General features: G+C 31.6%; 1 protein-coding gene across 4 annotated transcripts in view; it reads left to right on the top strand.

Annotated features, from left to right (window-relative positions):
• LOC118191827 (ciliated left-right organizer metallopeptidase-like) overlaps window positions 1–20,624 on the top strand; it is a 111,090-nt gene that overhangs the window by 25,899 nt on the left and 64,567 nt on the right. For 2 of the 4 annotated variants that reach the window (XM_085812104.1, XM_085812103.1), the window contains exons 3-7: window positions 1,535–1,613; window positions 12,527–12,584; window positions 12,722–12,868; window positions 17,103–17,225; window positions 18,863–18,938. In XM_085812104.1, coding sequence (XP_085668230.1) covers window positions 1,535–1,613; window positions 12,527–12,584; window positions 12,722–12,868; window positions 17,103–17,225; window positions 18,863–18,938 — 483 coding nt within the window. Of the gene's footprint in view, window positions 1–1,534; window positions 1,614–8,268; window positions 8,307–12,526; window positions 12,585–12,721; window positions 12,869–17,102; window positions 17,226–18,862; window positions 18,939–20,624 lie in introns of those variants that run through there. The other 2 variants (XM_085812105.1, XM_035362684.2) reach the window with 2 other exon arrangements.

Genomic DNA, 20,624 nt, shown 5'->3' with positions numbered 1-20,624 from the left:
GTATTTATGCAGCCATGCTAAAGAATTTCACATATTTAGCCTGTGTTTCCAAATGGCAGATATCATAGAAAAATAAGAAGAAGCAAGTGTTGCTAAACAGCAGATACATATCATAACAGTGATATTTTGCTTTTTGGCAGTTAAGTCTTTCTAAAGTGGAGTTCCTGCTCTATTTCCACAGATTTTTAAGCAATTAAAAATAAATTTGTGAATTACTATCTATTGTAAGTCTAAAATAGAGTTAATAATAATATATATATATAACTCTATAAATATTTTAGAATGGAGAAGCTATAGTGAGAATGGTATTAAATTAAATATATTAATTGGAAAATTTAATTTATGGTGTAAAATTTTTAGTACTTTCATATTATCCCATCAACCATGAAACTGTTGCCAAGAAGTGAAGTTTAGCGCCAATTAAGGATGAGCATGGTCTAATAAAATAATCATAACATCTGTGTTTTCATTTGATGTAACCCTGACTAATTCTCGATAAGCCACACTTTTTTTATGAACAAAGATATAGTAAAAATCCTTTCCTTATTTCAATATAACGGATATTGAACCTTGTAGAAAGAACAAAGCTAAATTTTCAGAATGAACAAAATACTTTTATTTGAATTTTAGAACAGAACCAAAAAAATAAAATGCTGCAGCTCTTAACTATTAAAATTTTTTAACTGCTAACTATTACAGTTAAAACTCTTACAACTATATATAAAAAAATCTTCCGAATTCTCTTCTTGTTGCCACACCGTAAGATGCAAGTTTTTGTCCTATTATTTATATTTCACGTTCTCTTTAAGTCACGATCTTTACAAGTCATGATCTTTACAAGTCACAATCTTTACAAGTCATGATCTTTACAAGTCACGATCTTTATAAGTCATGATCTTTACACATATAAATTAACTATTATTATATTTTTCATGTATTTTGAAAAAGTGGTTAAAATTTAAAACTTGTTTTCTACAGAACAGCAATCAGGAGATTTTTTTCAAATTAATGGAATCCTACTGTTTAAAAAAAAAAAAAAAAAAAAAAAAAAAAAAATGTATTAAAGGGCATGATATGGTCCACGGAATGTGGCTGACAGAACAATGATAAATTGGAACTAATACTTGTGAGAAATTTGTACTCATAGTATTCTAAAAAAGGCTTCCATTAAAATGGGGGTGCCCAATAAAATAGTAGAAATCAACAAAATCATTTTTACAAAACACAAAAAAGAAGCTGAATATTAATTGTTTGTTAAATAAAATGGGGTCAGTTCCTAACCTCATTCTGCATTGTTTTTAAAATCAGTTGTTTTCATTTTTGAAGTTTTTCAGAAAGTGTTTTCTATATTGAAGAATGAGGAAATATGAAAACTAGCATTATGTATTGCTTTATGCTGTTCTACAGTTATCTTTGTGTTTAATGTTAGCATTGGAATATTTCTAAACACACCAGTTATAAATATGAAGTGCATATCTGTTTATATTTTAAATAATGCTGTTACTTATAATTCTGTATTCTTTATGTGGTTTAGTACCTCAGACAAAAAATCCTTTTCTTTTGGATCGGAATAATTGTGTTCAGCGATGGAAAAGTGGAGTGAATAAAAATAAGTATGTATTTAGTATATTATAATTCTTTATATATGCATTCAAAATCCTGATTAACAGGGGTTTGCTGAAAAAAAGTAAAAAATTAGTTAAGTTATTGTTACAAACGATCACTAAAAAACAAAATTTCTATAGAAGATACAAAAAGGAGAAGAAAATATGCGAGATAACAAGATAGCCGATGATGTTGTACTATTTAGAAATTGTTTTAATCCATAGTAGTATGCAATTTAATTGTACATAATCGGAGTCTAATCATAACTGAGTCTCTAAAAGTAATGATTAAATCATCCATTAGGAAAAAAATTGTTAAATCTTCTGTTTCCCATTATTGACTTTTATTAAAACATTAAAATAATATAAACAAAATATTATTTTTTTCTGTTTGTTTTGAATGATTTAATTTACATTGCTGGTCATTAAAATTGCAACACCGTGAAGGAAAGCAAATACAAAAAATATATTTATTGTACATAAACAGTATCGGATGAAGATGAAATAATTAAATTTGTGAGCAGTTTGGGAATTTACAAGAGTGAGACAGCTGCTTTCCCTGGCAGCTAAAATGGCCTTTACCCAGTTAGGCATGGAGTCGAACAAGGCTTGAATGATAGAAGCGGGCAACTCATTCCATGCTGCTTCAAGTCTATTCCACACTTCATCAACCGCATTAACTGGAGACGGGTTGCGCGCCAGTCTTCCGGCAACCCATGATCAGATGTTTTCAGTGGGTGGGTCTGGAGACAATGCAGGCCAGGGCAATAATCAAATACCCTGTGTATAGAGGAAGGTCAGAAGAGGACATGCAACATGTGGTCTTGCATAATTTTATGTTTGACCTGAACTTGATTTTAAAAGTATGTTTTTTGAATTACATATTATTCAGAAAATTGAATTGCTTTTTCAAAAATGTTCATCTATAACAGCTAATATACAGAGTGTTTTAATGGGTTTGAATGAGTTATTAAAAGGAGAAGATGTTGAGGAAGAGAGCATTAGATCTAATTTTGCTAATATACATAGAATTGATTCTTAGCTAACTGAAATAGATCATGACATAAGCTCTTTATTACAGAGGCTGTTCGCACACTTTTTAGATGATTTGGCTTTGCCGTTAAAAAAAGAATCTTCTGCTGGGAATTTTTTTTTTAACTGCAGCTATACTTTTGGAAGTATAAATTCTTGACTGCTACTTCACAGTTTTGTTTTCATGCAAAATGTTGCTTTTAAAGATGCAATGGAGGGAAGTTTATGTTTGTGTTCTTTTTGAAGAAATTTATTCGTATCTAGTTATTAATATCATTGTGAAAGCCATAGTTTTTTTATATCTAAAGCTACTAGGGCTGTGAGCTGTGGATCGGAGTCGGGCAGATTTTGGGGTAAAAGGAGTCGGAGCTCGAGGTCGCTAAAAACAGGTCAACTCTGACTCCAGTTTTTGTTGGACAGTTTGAATTTGAGATGAAGTTAAAATGAATTGAAAAAATTATTGACAAGCTGAGTTATTATTTTTATTTATGAACTATATACATTAATAAATAGTTATTTTCTGTTTTATTAACATACAAATAAATAAATATAAGGGAGGAGGATGGATGTGATATTTGCCATTAGTGATTAAACTGATTTATTTACTTACTTCATTTAGTTACAAATCTCACTGGTAAATTTAGGTAAGCAGCAATAGCAGCAAAAATTGATGCGAGCTGGAAAAGGAGCAATTATTGATCAAGCAACGCGATAAGGAAGTACATATTTGATGACAAACAGGTTTCTAGATTAAGAACCTTTTTAGAAGATGTAGATAACCCTAATGTTTCATTAACAGAGGACTGTGGAATGTTCTTGCAGAATTGGAAATTCTTCTTTCTACACTGTATATAGCCACAAAAAAGCTGCAATCTGAAGAATTGACAGGAGGCAAGAATGGAAGAATGGGTTGTTTGTTCTTTCTGAGATGGAGGGTTTATTGCAGAAGGAATCATTTCTTCAATGACGAAAAGAGAAACTAGTTTGTTAGACAATGAGATCTTGCTGGGTTCAATATATGTAGGTCCGAAATACCAAATTTTCTTGGATGATGAACAAATTAAAAAGGCAAAGAAAGCCATGTATGAACTTTCATTAAGAATGAAATTATTCTCAAAACAATTGGAGAATTCGAATCAGGACAGTCAAACTGCAGATATTGCAACTGAGTCTCTATCATCCTATTCCAGTGATGAATTATATTTTGAGAAAAATTTTTGGATAATATTGAAAAGGCTAAGGCAAAGCGAATGAAAATAAAGAACCAAGAGCCTTTAGATATAAGAATGAAAAAATGCAAATAAGATTTCCGCACGACCTTTGAAGAAATAGAGAAATATGATTGCGCTTGCAAGACACCTCTTTTAGAACTTATAAAAATCTATCCTGATAAGTTAAAAGAAGTAACCATAACAGTAACATCTCTTCCTCTTATTCACGTTAGTGTGGGACTTATCAGCTATGAAGTTTATCAAATCGGATCTATGGCCCTCCAACAAAGATCTTGCCGAAGCTATGCTGTTTCTTAGAAATAACTAATGCCAAATTTTCCATTTCATAATAAATGCTAAATAATATAAATAATTTGCTATGCCATCAATTTTTCCCTCTGTAGCATCTATTAATTCTTTTATATTAAAAAAATAAGCTGTAACCCATGTGTATATGTTTATATATATGAGGGAGTCGGAGTCATTAAAATTCTAGGAGTCGGAGTCCGTCATTTTCCCTACCGACTCTTATTTAATCAATGACAATTTCTACTCATATGTCAGGAATAAGCCTAGATTCTTCTACTTAAGTGTTTTAAAACTTATTTGTAATTAATTTAATAAAGATAAGATGAAGGTATGGAATCTAAATCTGACCCACCTTCTGGTAACACACATCTTCTATATCGCTGAGTTTTTTCATTAAATTTGAAATATTAATCCTATTCCCAAATTCCGAAACACCAAATTTTCTTGGATGACGAACAAATTAAAAAGGCAAAGAAAGCCATCTATGAACTTTCATTAAGAATGAAATTATTCTCAGAACAATTGAAGAGTTCGAATCAGGACAGTCAAACTGCAGACATTGCAACTTAGTCTCTATTATCCTCTTCCAGTGATGAATTAGATTTTGAGAAATATTTTTGGATAATATTGAAAAGGCTAAGGCGAAGTGAATGAAAATAAAGAACCAAGAGCCTTTAGATATGAAAATGAAAAATACAAACAAGATTTCTACACGACCTTTGAAGAAATATAGAAATATGATTGCGCTTGCAAGACATCTCTTTTAGAACTTATAAAAATCTATCCTGAAAAGTTAAAAGAAGTAGCCCTGACAGTAACAGCTCTTCCTCCTACTCAAGTTAGTGTGGAAAGACTCTTCCCAGCTCTGAAGTTTATCAAATTAAATCTATGGCCCTCCAACAAAGAAGATTTTGCCGAAGCTATGCTGTTTCTTAGAAATAACTAATGCCAGTTTTTCCATTTCATAATAAATGCTAATTAATATAAATAATTTCCTATGTCATCAATTTTTTTTCTGTAGCATATATTACTTTTTTTATATTAAAAAAATAAGCTGTAACCCATGTGTATATGTTTACATATATATGTATATATGAGGAAGGCGGAGTCGGAGTAGGTCATTTTCCCTAACGACACCACAGCCCTGAAAGCTATGATAGGTAATGTCAACAACAAAAGAGAAAAACATTAAAATTAGCTTCAAGTGGAAAAATTATTCCAAATAGATATCCAAGGAAAAAATTAAATGTTTTGAATATTGCAAAAGTAAGTTCTCTAATGTTAAAAGAAAATCCGTTAAGGCCAGTAGCAAAACCATTAAAATGCTCTGTGTCAATCGTAAACAAATTGATTAGTTCTGATTTGAATCTTAAAAAGGCAAAAAACATAATGTACATCATCTTTCTCCATGACATATCGCAAAATGCGCTGCAGAATTCTTTATGAGAAGCATTTGTCCAAAAAAAAAAAATGGAAAAATTTTGTCATAATAGATGAATCTTGGGTGTACTTAAATGACTGCAATAAAAAGAGATCCATTTGTTATCATCAAAGAGAAGGGGAAAACTTAAAACATGTTTCAAGGAATCTAAAAAACGTTTTTCTGGGGATTTATGATTGTTGCTGGTTGTTCATATAACCGCAAATTAAAAATGAAGATAGTGGAGAAATGCATTAAGATCAGCATCACATATTACCAAAAATATGTTTATACCCAATTTTCAAATATGAAATACCTTCTCTTTACACACAACGTGATCAATCAGTAGAATTGCATCAAGACAGTACAAGCAGCGATACATGAAAATCTATTGTTAATTTCCTGTAAAAAATGGAACAAGAAACGGATATCAAGGCCATATCCTTCGCTCATATCCTACTAAATTTTTTTATCTATCACCAATGTATTTTTGCACTCTAGGACTTTTAAAAAACCAGTTTGTCCAAACATCAACCTGCAACCGCCACAGACTTTGGAAAACTGTTCGAGATCAATGGGATAAAATACCTCTTCTGATACTGCAAAAGACTTTATTATCTTGGAAATCTTGGAAATTAAGATTGTAAAGAATAAGAGTTATCAAATAGAAGATTTAAAACATCAAAATTTTAGGTTAAATATTTCTGTAATTACAATGAAAAAATCCATTTAAAAAATGTGCAATCAGCCTCCATATGAGAAGATGAAGATGGTGAAAAATGTATACAATAATAGAAGGATATAACACAGATTACATAAAAGCAGAGGATCATTGGAGAACATCTGTTAATGAACGAATGGAAGGAAATAAAATGTTTAACATCAAAGAAGCAATGGCAGCATATCCTTGCAAGCTAAAATTTGGCTGTCCCCTCTTCTAGAAGCTGTTCTGTGGAAGTTTTGCTCAGATCTAAATGTTGGAAGAGTGGTCTAACCATGGCTTAAACTGTCTGAAGAAAATTGCCTATTTCTGAGGTATAGAAGTTTATAAAGATAGAAAAAAAGAATTAATGACCTTAATTACCTCAATTTTTTCTGACGGATACTGCGATTCTTTCAAAACTCTAAAAATCCAGATCACAAAATGAAATAAAGTATCTGTTCAGGAAATTAAAACAGCTTATAAAAGGCTTATGTTTGTCATTCAGAAAGAATCCTTTAACATATCTATTAAATCTCTTAAAATCAAAGTTGAAAACTCTTTTTTTGCGATGAAGAAGGTCTGATGATACTGAAAACAAAAATCCTTTGAAGAGAAGAACAAATAATTTTGTGTGTTCTATATTTTTAATCTCTGATCATCAGGTTTTAAAAAATTTGTTTTTGTAATGAGGTGGATTGCATGTTTTATTTGATTGCCTGCTTTTAGTTTATTTGATTGCGTAGGTGAATTGCTTGCAGTCCGCTTAATTTGGTTACTTAGCGGATTGCTTTATTATATTTATTTAGCTTGGATTGGCCATCCGGTCCGAGTTATTGAATTGCTTCCAAGTCAAGGTAATTGTGTTAAAATTGCAAAGGTGAAAACAGCTGTGAATAAACAGATCCAGCTTGTGCAACAGTTGTATCCTTTAGAAGGGATGGATGCAATTTTACAATTTAATATTCATGCTAATAAAGACATTTAACTTCCTAATAGGATACTGAAATTAAATGCGGTTGGACAGCTGTTCATGTTATGACTAGTTTTTTTTCTATAACTATACTAAGTATATTACTGTTTAGTCTTCTTGTTAAGTATATGGTATTTTGGTTTATGTTCCACCCACCATAAATCAAAAGGTGAAAGGAGATGTGGCCGGCAATTCAGCAATTGTGTAAACACAGTCTTTCTCTTTAAAGTTATTTTTCATACATTGGAAACTTTTAATTTTTAGTTTTATGTTTAATTTATTAACCTCTTCACAATGGCAGGATGCTGAACTGAAAGCCCTCTGCAGATGGGTGTGTCATATATACATCAGTTCCAAATGTTACCAGCAGCCTGGTGATGCACTGGTGCATCCCGGCTTACATTGATCTTCTTGACTGACGTGTCATATATGCACTTTCAAACATAAATGTTCTTTTAGAATTTTTTTAATCAGTAGATGGCGCTCTGTATTTACTACAGTTAGCTTGAACATATACATTGTTGACTTTGTGTCCATGAAGTGCTCTCTGATTCTGGTGATTCGTAGATGATATAAAGTAAACAAAACCCAGCTGATATGCAGTTGAGGCTTCACATGATATAAACATTGACAGTTTCCCATGCTTCACATTTGTTTTTTCTTTTTTTTTCCTATGGGAGGATTGGGAATGGAGCTGTGGTTTTAGGAACTCTAGTTTGCATCTTCTTTAGATAGCAGATGTAAGTTTTTTGCACCAGTTCAGAGATTTAAAGTAATACTGCAATGTCTAAGAGAAAGGATTTTTTTAACAGAAGAGTAAATTCAAATTGTAAAGCCCACTAGTGTCTATTCGAGCCCATGAGTAACTTATTTTGACACTGAATACTCTTAAATTTAAGTGAAAATAGTTATTTTTATACCGAAATTTTGTCAGAGACTGAATTGGAAATTTGTTTTTCTTTCACCTCACAGTCCAGCAGAACAGCCTCACAGTCCTCCATCATCAAATTGATTTGTTAAGTAATTGAAGCCTTATGAATTTACGGGAATTGCAGAAGTAAGCGTAATTGAAAGTTATGTGAATGAAATTGATTTTCCCCTCATTTTTTTTTTTTTTTTATAATCTAATGAAGATAATAGTTGAAACTAGTAATTTCTATGAATAAAAGATGAGTGAAAATCCATCGTCATTTAAAATAAACATAATCCTGTAGATGTACCTACTATGAGAGGATTCCTAGAATTAATAAATAATGGGATAATTAAAAAGTTCAATCTATAAATGTGTTTCATAACTAAGTAATTGATAGCAACTAGATTATCATACACTGTCTTCTTTCAGAATCATTTATGCTATAATATTTAATCCTATATATATATATATATTAATATGTTTAGATATAGATTTAAGTAAGTTTTTTACAACATTTCATCAAGATTAGTCAAGTGTTTTTATTTTGCATTTAGATTTTAATTAAACTTTTTTCAGAATCCCTTGATATTCTGTATTTATGATTACATTGCTGTTAGATACCATTACAGAAAAAATCAAAACAATTGATAAAAAAGTATTTTTAATGAGGTTTTTTTTTTTTAAAGTTAGGCTTAGCGATGCAAAATACCTCATTTTGTGAAATCGTACTAGTGCAACAACACACCATCTCCAAGGTGAGTTACGTTAAGCGGCATGCCATCGTGTAAGTGGATTAAATACTGATGCACATATGGTACACCCATTGTGAAGGAGTTAAAAAGAAAGGCGAAAATGCACCATATTTTCATGCTGAAGTGGATTGCCTTTTTTACTTAGGTGGATTGCCTGCTTTACTTTGATTACTTATTCCAGTTTCTGTTTTTTACATGAGAACCGACTCCATGAAAAAATTCAGATGGAATCCTGCAACAGGGTTCATATATCAGGGTTTTTTTTATGCTACTCTGTAAATAAATAAATAAATGTGTTTTTTCATGACTCAGATTTTTCATCTTGATGGGTGATTTACCTCAGATTTTTCATCTTAATGCCTCAAGAAAACCTTAATGTCTTGAAGCTAAAAAATCTTACACTGTAGAAAATTTTGCCACTGTTAAACAATGCTGTAGTAGAAAACAGCATGATTTATATATGTTTTTTATGTACTGTTTAATGTATTCAGAAGAATTGAAAGTGTGTATGATGCATAATTTTAGAATCAGAAAAATAAATTTCATTACGTATAAAATGAAGTTAAGTAAAATAGACAGCGAAATGGCGAAGGTAAAAATTTACTGTTTTGAAAGAAAATAAAATCTTTAAACTTTTGATTAATTTTCCTTATAAGTTTAAAAAATAGCTTTTCATTTATTATTAATAAATATTTATGAGTCATTTTTAATAAAAATTTTTTAAAAAATTCTCATGAGTAATCATCAGTAAAAGTTTATTTGGAAATTTAGAGTTTAAAAGAGCTGTTGCAATTCATTGAAGATTATAACAAACTGTTTTAACCACATTTGGTACGAGGGCTATCCAGAAAGTAGATTACGTTTTGGAATAAAAAAATAAACAAAGTATAGGAAACAAATTTTATTATATACAGATGAAAGCTACACTCAAATACTACTTTTCTACATAGTCACCATACAAATTAAGGCATTTATCGTAGCGATGTACGAGCTTGGAAATTCCTTCGTCGAAAAATTCGGCCGCCTGCGCCTTCAACCACTTCGTTACCTCTTCTTGCAGCTGTGCGTCGTCATCAAAACGCTGCATAGCCAGCCACTTCTTCATTGCTGGGAATAGGTGGAAGTCGCTCGGTGCCAGGTCGGGACAAACTTCGCGAAATTTGTGGAAAACTCAAAGAAAGTTCCGTTATTGTGAAATTTCGATTTTCACGGACTTTAGCATCGACTTTTTCGAGAAGTTCAGCGGTCACTATACTGGGTCTCCCACTTCGATCTTCGTCGTGAACATTGGTTCGGCCATTTTGAAATCTTATGACCCACTGATGCACTCCACCTTCAGTGATAATGTTGTCCCCATACACTTCACGAAGCTGCCGATAGATTTCTATCGGTTTACAGTTTTTTGCAGTCAGAAACCTTATTACTGAGCGCACCTCGCAGCTCGCGGGATTTTCAATTAACGCAGACATTTCAAACCGTCACAGTATCTGAACGGAGCACAGCACGAACCTCTCACTAGCACGGCTAGATGCAGACTGAGCTGCGCAACGCTCTGACCCCAAGATGGCCGCGCTAGCCCCGCCCCTAGCGGACACAGACGGAAACGTAATCTACTTCCTGGATGGCCCTCGTATTATTATCACTTATATCAAATATGCCAACGTTTTCAAAATGCGCCAATATATAAATTCGCATGTATCTTGGAAAATTTTGAATAAAATACTCAATTTTTCACAAGTGTCTCTCGAAATGCATGAACTTTAAGTTGATAGTAAAAATTTTATGTAATTAAAAGTTTTTTTTTTGAAAAATTTTAATTTTAAGACTGAATTTTTTAAAAAATTCTTGGTTGATTTTTACAAAGCTTGGCATTTAGGCATAATTTGAGGTATAAAATCTAAATATGGAAAAAAATCAGTATATTATTTCAGAAAGAAGTCTGTGCCAGAATACTTATGTTAGGATATTGCTATATATAAATCTAATATATATTCTAAGTCTTTCAAGACATGAAAAACGCAAATTGAATTTCGTCAATTGGCCCAGCAGAGTGTGAGATATAGAACTGCCCTCTTCTTTAAAAAAAAAAAAAAAAAAAAAAAAAAAAAAAAAAAAACTCGGTAACCTTTCTGCTGTTTTTCTATAAGTGTTTATAATACTTACTCCAATAAACAAAACGGCATCTATGATATAACCATGAGTGTTTGTTTCTCATTTGAATAGTATTTGCTTCACCATTTTTATAATGAACACAATGAAGGAATTATGCAAATTGAATTAAACTTACAGGAAATATAAAGTAAGGTAAGACATGCAAATGATTAGAATTACATAGAGAATGCGCTTGCATGGAATGAGAACCAGCCGGTTGTTCCATGTATACAAAGGATTGTAAAGTTGTGTTGAAATCTGTTTATCGAACTGTGTCTGCGGTGAACGTTTAATTAGTAGTTAATATGCCTAATCAACAGCAGAGGGTGCCATACCAACAACTAATGGAGTTTCACCAAAAATGTATCTTCGGTAAGCGAAAGGTTGGACTTTCGTATCGAGCAGTCGCAGCCCACATGCAGCGTAATTCTGTAACAATGATGTGTATTTGCAAGAAATGGACAGAAGAGAACTAAACAAGATGAAATCCCAGCAGTGGAGTACGCAATAGCATAACGACACAGGACAACAGGCACCTCATCGGCATGGCTGTGAATGAATTGCATGCAAGAATTCCTCTACATAGGCTTTCTTCTGTCGCTGAATCACAGGCATCTTCAACATTGATGAGCATGGCTACATGGTGTGTGGTGTTTCCAGTGGAAATAAGTTGTTTTCTCCAATGAATCTCGCTACAATCTGGAGTACAGTGATGGAAAAAAATCCATCAGATGTTACGGGGGGGGGGGGAATGTTTGCACCCACAGCATGTTATCCAGTGTCCTACTGCACAAACGCCTGGCATCATGTTTTTTGGGTGGCTATTGCATATAATTGTCAATCCCATCTAATGCAGATTGCGGGCAACCTCAACAGTGATTGCTACATAAGGAACTTGTAAAGCCAAGGGTCCTCTCCATTCTTTAGTGCATTCCGGACAATGTATTTCAGCAGAATAATGCCTGTGCACATGTTTCTCAGGTTGCACAATCCTTCTTTAGGGTACAACAGCTTTCACTTCTTCCATGGCCTGCTTATTCTCTGGATATGTCACCCATTGAACATGTCTGGGATTTCACTGTTTGGTGACTTGCTCGTACAGCTGGTGGGGTACAAACTAAGACTGAATTTGACATCAAGTGGAAGCCATATGGAATGCCATTCCCCAGGATTACATTCAAAAACCTGTATGATTCAATGCCGTAACATGTTCAAGCTCTGATCACTCAGCATGCTGGACTAACAAAGTACTAATTTCCAACATTCATTTTTTTTTTTTTTTGTCTTATAAATTTGATCAATTATTTTTAACACTATCAGTAATACACAGAATAAGTTTCATTCATTTTCGGCAATTCCTTCATGGTGCAGCATTTTTTATAAACATTAGTATGTATGCTTTTTTGTTTATGTCTAATCTCAGTGCTTTTTTGCTTTTAAAAAATATTGCCTTTTAAATAGGTGTGCAAGAATTAAAGCAGGGCCTGAATTTTGTTCAATTAAAGATACAAACTTTGCAGTGAGTATATGTTATTATTGAATCACTAACTGTAAAGTTTTGCAGTAATTATATGCTATTATTGATTCACCAATTATCACTTTTATCGTCTGCTAAATAACTTATCAAAATTTTATTTTTTTTTTATTACTGCTTAGATACCAGACAGATTTCTGAATAAATTAAATGTTTATGATTTTTCGGATCCCGTGCCACGTTTTGTTGCTGCGGCTGGTCCTGGAATAAAAAATACCAATTTTATCCTCTGTGTCACTAGTAGACCTACCTCCTGGTGTGAAGAGCCTGTAAGTTTCTTTTTTTCTTTCTTAGTTTTATAGAATAAACTGCTGGTCCTCCGAAATGTAACAGTATAACTAATAAAATATATCAAAGCTATATGCTGGCCAACTAATCAAAGGTGCAAAGGTGAATTAATTAAAATTATAGCCCTGCTCAACTTGCAGAATACAAAGAAATCAGTATTTTGTGTAGCTACCATGGCTGGCAATAACTACAACAGCATTGAAAATTTTGCCATTGAAAGAAAATAGTTTAGCTTGGGATGATATGTCATTTTTTTATATTGAATAAGTTCATCTGGCATAGGTATGGAAGATGTATGCTGGGCCACTTATTTACCAGCCATCGACCAGATGTGTTTGATGGTCAACATACCAGGGAATGGATTGGTCAAAGCAATATGACTTGCTGGGCAATGAAAAGTTATTGAATAATGCAGGCCATATGCAATAGTGCACTGTACTATTTAAATTGGACTATTAAAAAGCCTTAAAAGTGAAAAAGGACAGCATGCTGCGAAACTTCAAAGGTATAGCGATGGCTGTTTCGTATGCCAGCAGTGCGTATTCAGTGAGTGCAGGAGTAAAATCCAGTGACAGCCTAAGTCGTTACTCCAGGTGATGAACCAGTATAGTGATGCGTGATTCAATAGTCATTACATCTTATCAGCTCTGTTGCAACAGACTTGGATGCAATCATCATGGTGTTACAGACACAACAGAGATTCACTTAAATAGATATCATGTTATTCTATTTATTTATCCATGTTAGCATTCAGCACATCATTGCAGCTGCATAAGCCTGTGATGTAGAGATGACAGTTAATTGCAGCAACAGATGCCTTGCAAAGATTATCCTCCTGTGTAGATTTATAATGCTACATGCTGATCTAGATTGTTGAGCAACAGATCCCAATTCTTGTGATAGGATTCCTTTAACTGCTGTGCAGTCAGTTACTGCTACCACACTACATACATGTCCTGTTGTTCGGTGCTGAGTTGAAGTTGCTGCAATTGTTTGTATCAGTTGATTTATCTTTTCTGTATACACTGATTTAGTATCTGTATCATCAGAGTTTGATTTTATCAAACATGAGCATTACTTTCATAGAAGGATATTTTACAGTCTATGAGCAGCAATTCTTTTCCTGATAAGCTCAGAAACTAACTCAAATAATTGCCGTTTATTTCTGCAATGCATCTTGAAGCTTTCCACGCAAAGAAATAGCAAGAAAACATGTTTTGCATATATGCTGCAGTACTAATCATTTCCATGGCTTACACTGGTTACACATAATGCAAATTTGAAGCTTATTGGATGTTTCCTTCATAGTATTGCATTTTGGATGTCTGGTAGTATAAATGTAACTTCTTTATTGAAGTGGTGCAAAACTTCATTCTTTTCTGATGCAGGTTGTTACAATATTTCAGTACATTCTGTCAGGAAAGTTAGTTAATATTAAACTGTAGGTTTTCTATACATTATGTTTAATGTTCAAATTACAGATTTCTGACTAACATAATTACCGTATGAAAATATATAACTAGGAAGCACCTGTTGTCCATATATAACTAGGAAGCACCTGTTGTCAAGCACAAATTTCATGCAAAATATAACCTGAAGCCTTAAACAGCAACTTTGATGATGCTTTCAAGATGCACAGTTGACTTAAATTATAATCATTTATTCATCACAATTGTTAAAATTCTAATTACCTGTATCCTTGCTGAAAAAATGCAGAAAGTTTTTATGAGGCAATAAAAACGTCAAAATATATGTAAATAATAATTGGTTTTATCATTTATTACCTAAAAATAAATTTAAATCTGTAGTATAAAATTAAATGTTACTAAATAAACAAATATAACAATATAGTAAATCATGTTGATATAAATTTGTCATGTATATTATACTATTGTAAAAATGCCAGTGTTACCTACTGTTGCTAGTATTGTGTTAAGCTAGAATGTTCCTAGTATCTTATCAAAATGCTGCAAAATACTAGTCATTTTGGATTGAACATATATCAGTCCAGTAAATTAATTCAGTTGAACAGATCATCTGTAATTCAAAGTCATTTTTATAAATCTTAATACCATCAATATCTGATAAATTATTTCTAGTTTTGCTGATTAGCTCCTAGAAAGAAACAAAAGCTACAATATTTTACTGTTGTATTACTTAATATTTTTTAATACAATTGTGTGTTCCAAAGTGCTGCTGTGGATATAACTGTGTATTTTAAAAATTATATGATGACTCATTTCATTAGTGTTTTAGACTAAGCTTGTTGTGATGTAATTATATTGATTGTGTTTTCTTTTTTGTTATAAATTGCTGGTGCTGTGTTATTAGTGCATGAATCTTTGTACTTTTAAAGAATTTACTCTTTTGGTTGTTACATAATATCCCATCTACTGTGAAACTTTTGCCAAGCAATGCGATTTAGCACCAGTTATTGTATCACAAGACATTTGTACATTCTTTTGATGTAACCCCAATTGATTCTTGATAAGCCATCTGTTGTTTTTATGAACAAGGCTATAAATTATCTGTTATTGTGATATTTTTCTTTCATTTTGAAAAAAAAAAAAAAAAAAAAAAAAGTAACTGAAGGCTTGAGAATCACACATGTGATATACTTAGGTTCATTTACAGCTTGAGAGAATTAACATCTGTTGAATATGGAACATAGTAGCTAGACATGGACATCAAAAGAGTAATAATTGGAACACCTGCAGGAAGTTTGTCCTCCTAGTGTTTTAAACAGAGCTTCTAGTAAAATTCGAAGACCAAGCAAAATAGTAGAAATCGACAAAAGTCTTTTAAAGCACAAAAATGAAATGGATGAAACACTTCTGCAGCAATGGCTATTTGGTGGACTATGCAGAGAACATGAATAACGAATATATTATTTTAAAAGTTGCAAGTAGAAGTGTTGCAGAAGTTCTGCAAGAGCTATTAATGCAGCCTTTGCGAAATCCCTGCCAACTCTTTTGGTTTGATGGTAGCCAACTTTCACAGTAAATGGGATAATATGTAAATACTGTTTCTTTTTACATAACCTTTTCAATTTTGTATTACTTTTATGCCATTTCTTATCATATAAGACAGTACTGATTTAGGTATTGGCAAACAGATATAGATAGATAAATAGAGAACTCCTGTAAATAGAGAACATAAACTTACATTGCTGAAATGAATGCAGTACTATTTTTTTTTTTAGTTAAAAAAACACGTCTTGTACATTTTTATAAGAATACAGCATGTAAATCATGTTATAGGTAAAGCTTTTGTTCAGGTGAAAGCTACTTAAGTTATTAGGAGTCAATTACGAATGAATTTTTTATATGCAAGGCAGATATGTATCTATCCATCCATGGGCTTGTTTCCAGGCAATTCATATTTAACTGCGTTATGAATTCGTATTTTGAGTTTGACAAATCATACCTAATAGAGGTAGTAATTCTAACTAAATAAATTCACAAGCATATTTTAAACTTATTTGGGGTGAATTTTGATGGTAAATTTCACTTATACTAAATGCAGCATTATCTTTTGGACCAATTTGAAAATTTTTTTAAATCATTGATTTTTTTAGAGAGTTAATTAATAAAATTATTTTAGATCATCTTTAATTATTAGTTTCAAAATTACTCTTGAAATCTCAACTTGATTATTATTTTTATGCCTAACATCATATTAAAAGAATATAATAAAAATTATATCGTGGGTATCTTGATATGTTATCACCAGATGCCACATGATTTTTATGTGAGCATAATCTGATTGCAGCTTTACTTTTGATTTTAGCATGTATATATACCATACTTACTCTCATATTTCCCCCCTCTTTTCCAACTAATTTCATTGCTTCAAAACTAGGTGTGCGTGTGTGTGTGTGTGTGGGGGGGTGAAATAAGCAGTGTATACAATTTGTAAATAAATGACTTAAAAAATGATAAACTGTGTTAAAAAACTGTGTAAAGGCACATTAATATTATTATATTATGTATTTCAAAAGTCTTATCAATATCATTAATATACACAACTTTTTACTCACACAAAATATTTAGGATATTGTTTTAAATAATTTGTATGTATTATGTAGTAGATTATTATGTTATTAATTGAATGCTGATTTTAACATAAATTATACTGATGAATTTATATATTGTATTCATTTCAACTGAAAATTTAGAAATGATTTTTTCCCCTTGTTCTAATATTTAACTACAGGACGTTCAAGCATACGGATCATATTGTAGACTTGATGCTAACAACAGGCCAGTTGCTGGACTTTTAAATATATGTCCAAAATATCATAGCAAGAAACTGTATGCTTCAAAACATTATTTTAATGTGAGTTCTTTTTATGTCGAAATCAGCTTAATTTTAAACAAATTATCCTAAAAATTTTATTATAATGTATGCAAGAAATTCAGCAAGTTCTGCTATATGTTTTTAACCATTTAACTCATTTCATTTAAGTGCATTTAAACTAAGTAACACATATGTTATGTTAGAATACATGCAGTCAAAATAATTTTTTCTGTTTATTTCAAATTCATTTATTCATATTTTAATTAAACATTACTGTAGAAGTACATTGAATGTGTAAAGTAATATAGGTATTTGAAAAAATTATGCAGGTAATTTTCCCTTTTATGAAAAAATGTGAAAGGCAGAGATGCTATTCAGCTATATGTAGTGACTGCATAAAAAATAACACTTAAATAAGAAGTATCATACAAATTCAAAATATTTTGCAGTATACTTTAAATGAAAAGAGAAATGAAAAAAGAAAGAGCTGTATGGTTAAAAAAATGCATGCTTGCTGAGAAGTGTGTAATTAAAAAAAAAAAAAAAGACTTAAAATTTAGTAATATTTTTTTCACTCTGAACCCTTCGCGTAACATGAAGCAAATGATGCCTTGATTTTCAGCTTAGTCTGGCAGACCACATAGACCACATAAACTGTACCGTTTATGTGGTCTATGTTGTGTGGTATTTTTTTTTTTTTTTTTTAGTGTAGGTTTAAAGAACTATTTCATATAATTTGTTAGATTTTCTCTGAAGACCTGGAAATGTTTGGATTCTTTCTGTATATAGATTAATTGATAATTGCATCTTTGCTTTATGCCATTTTACCTTATGAAGTTTCACAGAAATTCTGTACTTTCATTGAGCTGAGGATACCTGTACCAACACTTAGTGTATTTAATGACTACAATGTATTCATTGTTAATAAAGTTGAATGTTGATGTGTGTAATCAGATTATTTACTTCAAAGTTGTGTAAATATTTTACATTTTTTTTAATTGTAAACAACAATGACTTAATGCCACCATTATGAAGATTATCATCCAATTGAGATAGCAGATCTTGTTAACTTTTCTGAAAGGAATTTTTTTTTAATTCAAAAATTTTAAAAGTTTATGTGAATATTGGAATTTATGCATTATATAAAATTTATGCATTTATTAGATTTTATTTTTTGTTTAGTAAGCTGTCACAAAGCATGCAAAAGGTCATTGCAAAATGTGGTAATGGAAGATTTTTCAAGAAAAATTGTCTCATATCCACGCTATATATGTGAAAAACAACAAGAATACCTGTGTAGCTCATTCATTGATATTTGAATCTGAGTCAAATTCGTGGTTTTGTCATCTTGGCTGATGCTAGGCCATTTTCTTAAAGTCATAAAACAAGAATATTTATCGTTAGTTACTAATTTTGCTTTAAGGATTGACAGCATCATCTATCAGTCTAATGAACTCAGCAAATGCTATGTTATCAGATTTATATGAATTTATGATTTTTATATAAACAGTTTTTAGCAACATAGGAAAAAAAAAAAATTCAAATACACTCTTCTTTAGTGAAATGTGTTTTTTATATATGATTAATCTTTCTTCCTTTTGCTTTTTGCTTATATTTTTTATTTCTATGTTTTTAAATTATAAAAAAGTTACTGAAATTATTTTATGATTATGTAGGTTATAATGCATGAAGTGTTCCATATTCTGGGTTTTTCCCGTCACCTTTTCCCAAAATATAAAACTTGCACATCAGGTAAACTAAATTCTTTATTATTTCAACCATCTTGGTAATGCAATAGTATCATACACAATGTACCCTCATCTTAGAAAAGCTAGCAACTGATGAATGTGATTATCAATTTTCATGACATATTTGGCCTATTTGAAGCTCTAGTATTTCATTGAAAAAAAAATATTGAGATACTGAAGTGCACTATATCTCTTCATTAGGTACTTTCCCATTCTCACTGGCCCTTATATAATAGCACTGAGATCATCTCTAAGGCTGTATGAAATGAAATGAAATGTTTCTTGGAAGAAGGATATGGTATCTTCCTCAGTTATCAGCAAATAAAATATTGTTAACATTTAAAAAAGATAAATGCATCATAGTCTACTCATATCACTTATCTTCCTCGGATGTATTTTTGGAAAGTTTGAATTTTTTCTCATACTACTTAATAAAATTTCAGCTACTCTGTCCAACAGTAAATGAATCATAACAGTGCTAGAAATGATGTTCTGGAGACACTGAACCATTGTTGTTGTTGTCTTGTCCATATTACATGGAACAATGGTTGCCAGAGCCTACTCCAAAGAGAGATTGGACTTCGATTTTGCTCTTATGAAGAGAAGGTTAATTTTTCCTTTGGGCTTTAGACCTTGCACCTAGAAAGGTCTGAAGGCAGTATTTTTAGATTGTTTAGAAGGCAAGATTTATAGACTTAAAATTTTCAGGAAAGTGCGACAAAAGGAAAAGTGTCTTTATGATATTAACACGTAATGGATGTGTTTTATAGGAAATTTATGAAGAATTACTTATCTTTTGGAAGAACAGTAAAAAGAGAATTATTTTAATTTTGTCCTTTTGATCCCAGAAGTCTTTCTCTTAATATGTTTATCTTCCCTTTATTTTCTTATATTTTCATTAAACACAAGTATTAAAGCAATGAAAGAAAGCAAAGAAATTTAAAACCGAAAATTTTAAAGGATTCATTATATATGTGTCAGTGCAGCATACATACCTTAGTGCCTGCCCTAACATGTGTTGCTCAATGCTTCAGTAAATTCTAAAAATTCTCGCAAACTGGCTGTGGCGCCAGTGTCAAGACTTTACATTATGAACAGTCAAGTGAGAAAGTCAAGACCTTACGTCATTTCATATTTATTTTCAATGTAAGACCTATCTCTATCATTCCACGTAAACTAAATTAGATCCTACAATGAACCTGGTGAATTCTCGCACAGGCGTGAATAAATTACCAGCTCAGAAGAAGGGTGAAAAATAACCCTTTATTAATTCAAACTAATTTAACAGAATGGCACAGACTTCATGTGTTACAAAAACACCGTCCACTTGCGGTGGGAACTAAAATGTAGAATATAATACAAGTCAAACCTGAAATAAATAGTGCAAGAGTGGACTCAAGTTTATGCCTAAGAGGCAGATTCACAGAAATCTAACCGACATGATATTAATCTGATAAGGCCAAGAGGCTTACAAGCGTGACCACGAAATAACAATGAAACGTGCACTTGGCTAGCAAAACACGCTCTGAATAAACTGAGATATTCACATGTTTAAATATCACTTCATTTAACTTTAAGTTTACATCCTGGTGAGAGAATGAGAGGGAAAGTTGAGAAGTTTAGAACAGGAAATCAAACTTAAAATAAATTTGTTATGCAAAATAAGGAAAACCCTACATCAACACTCATA

Source organism: Stegodyphus dumicola, chromosome 2 (genome assembly GCF_044657685.1).
Source record: "Stegodyphus dumicola isolate Sdum_Otavi_A_Nest chromosome 2, ASM4465768v1".
NCBI lineage: Eukaryota > Metazoa > Arthropoda > Arachnida > Araneae > Eresidae > Stegodyphus > Stegodyphus dumicola.
Note: the sequence above shows the minus strand (reverse complement) of the source record. Positions and strands in the feature narration are given on the sequence as shown.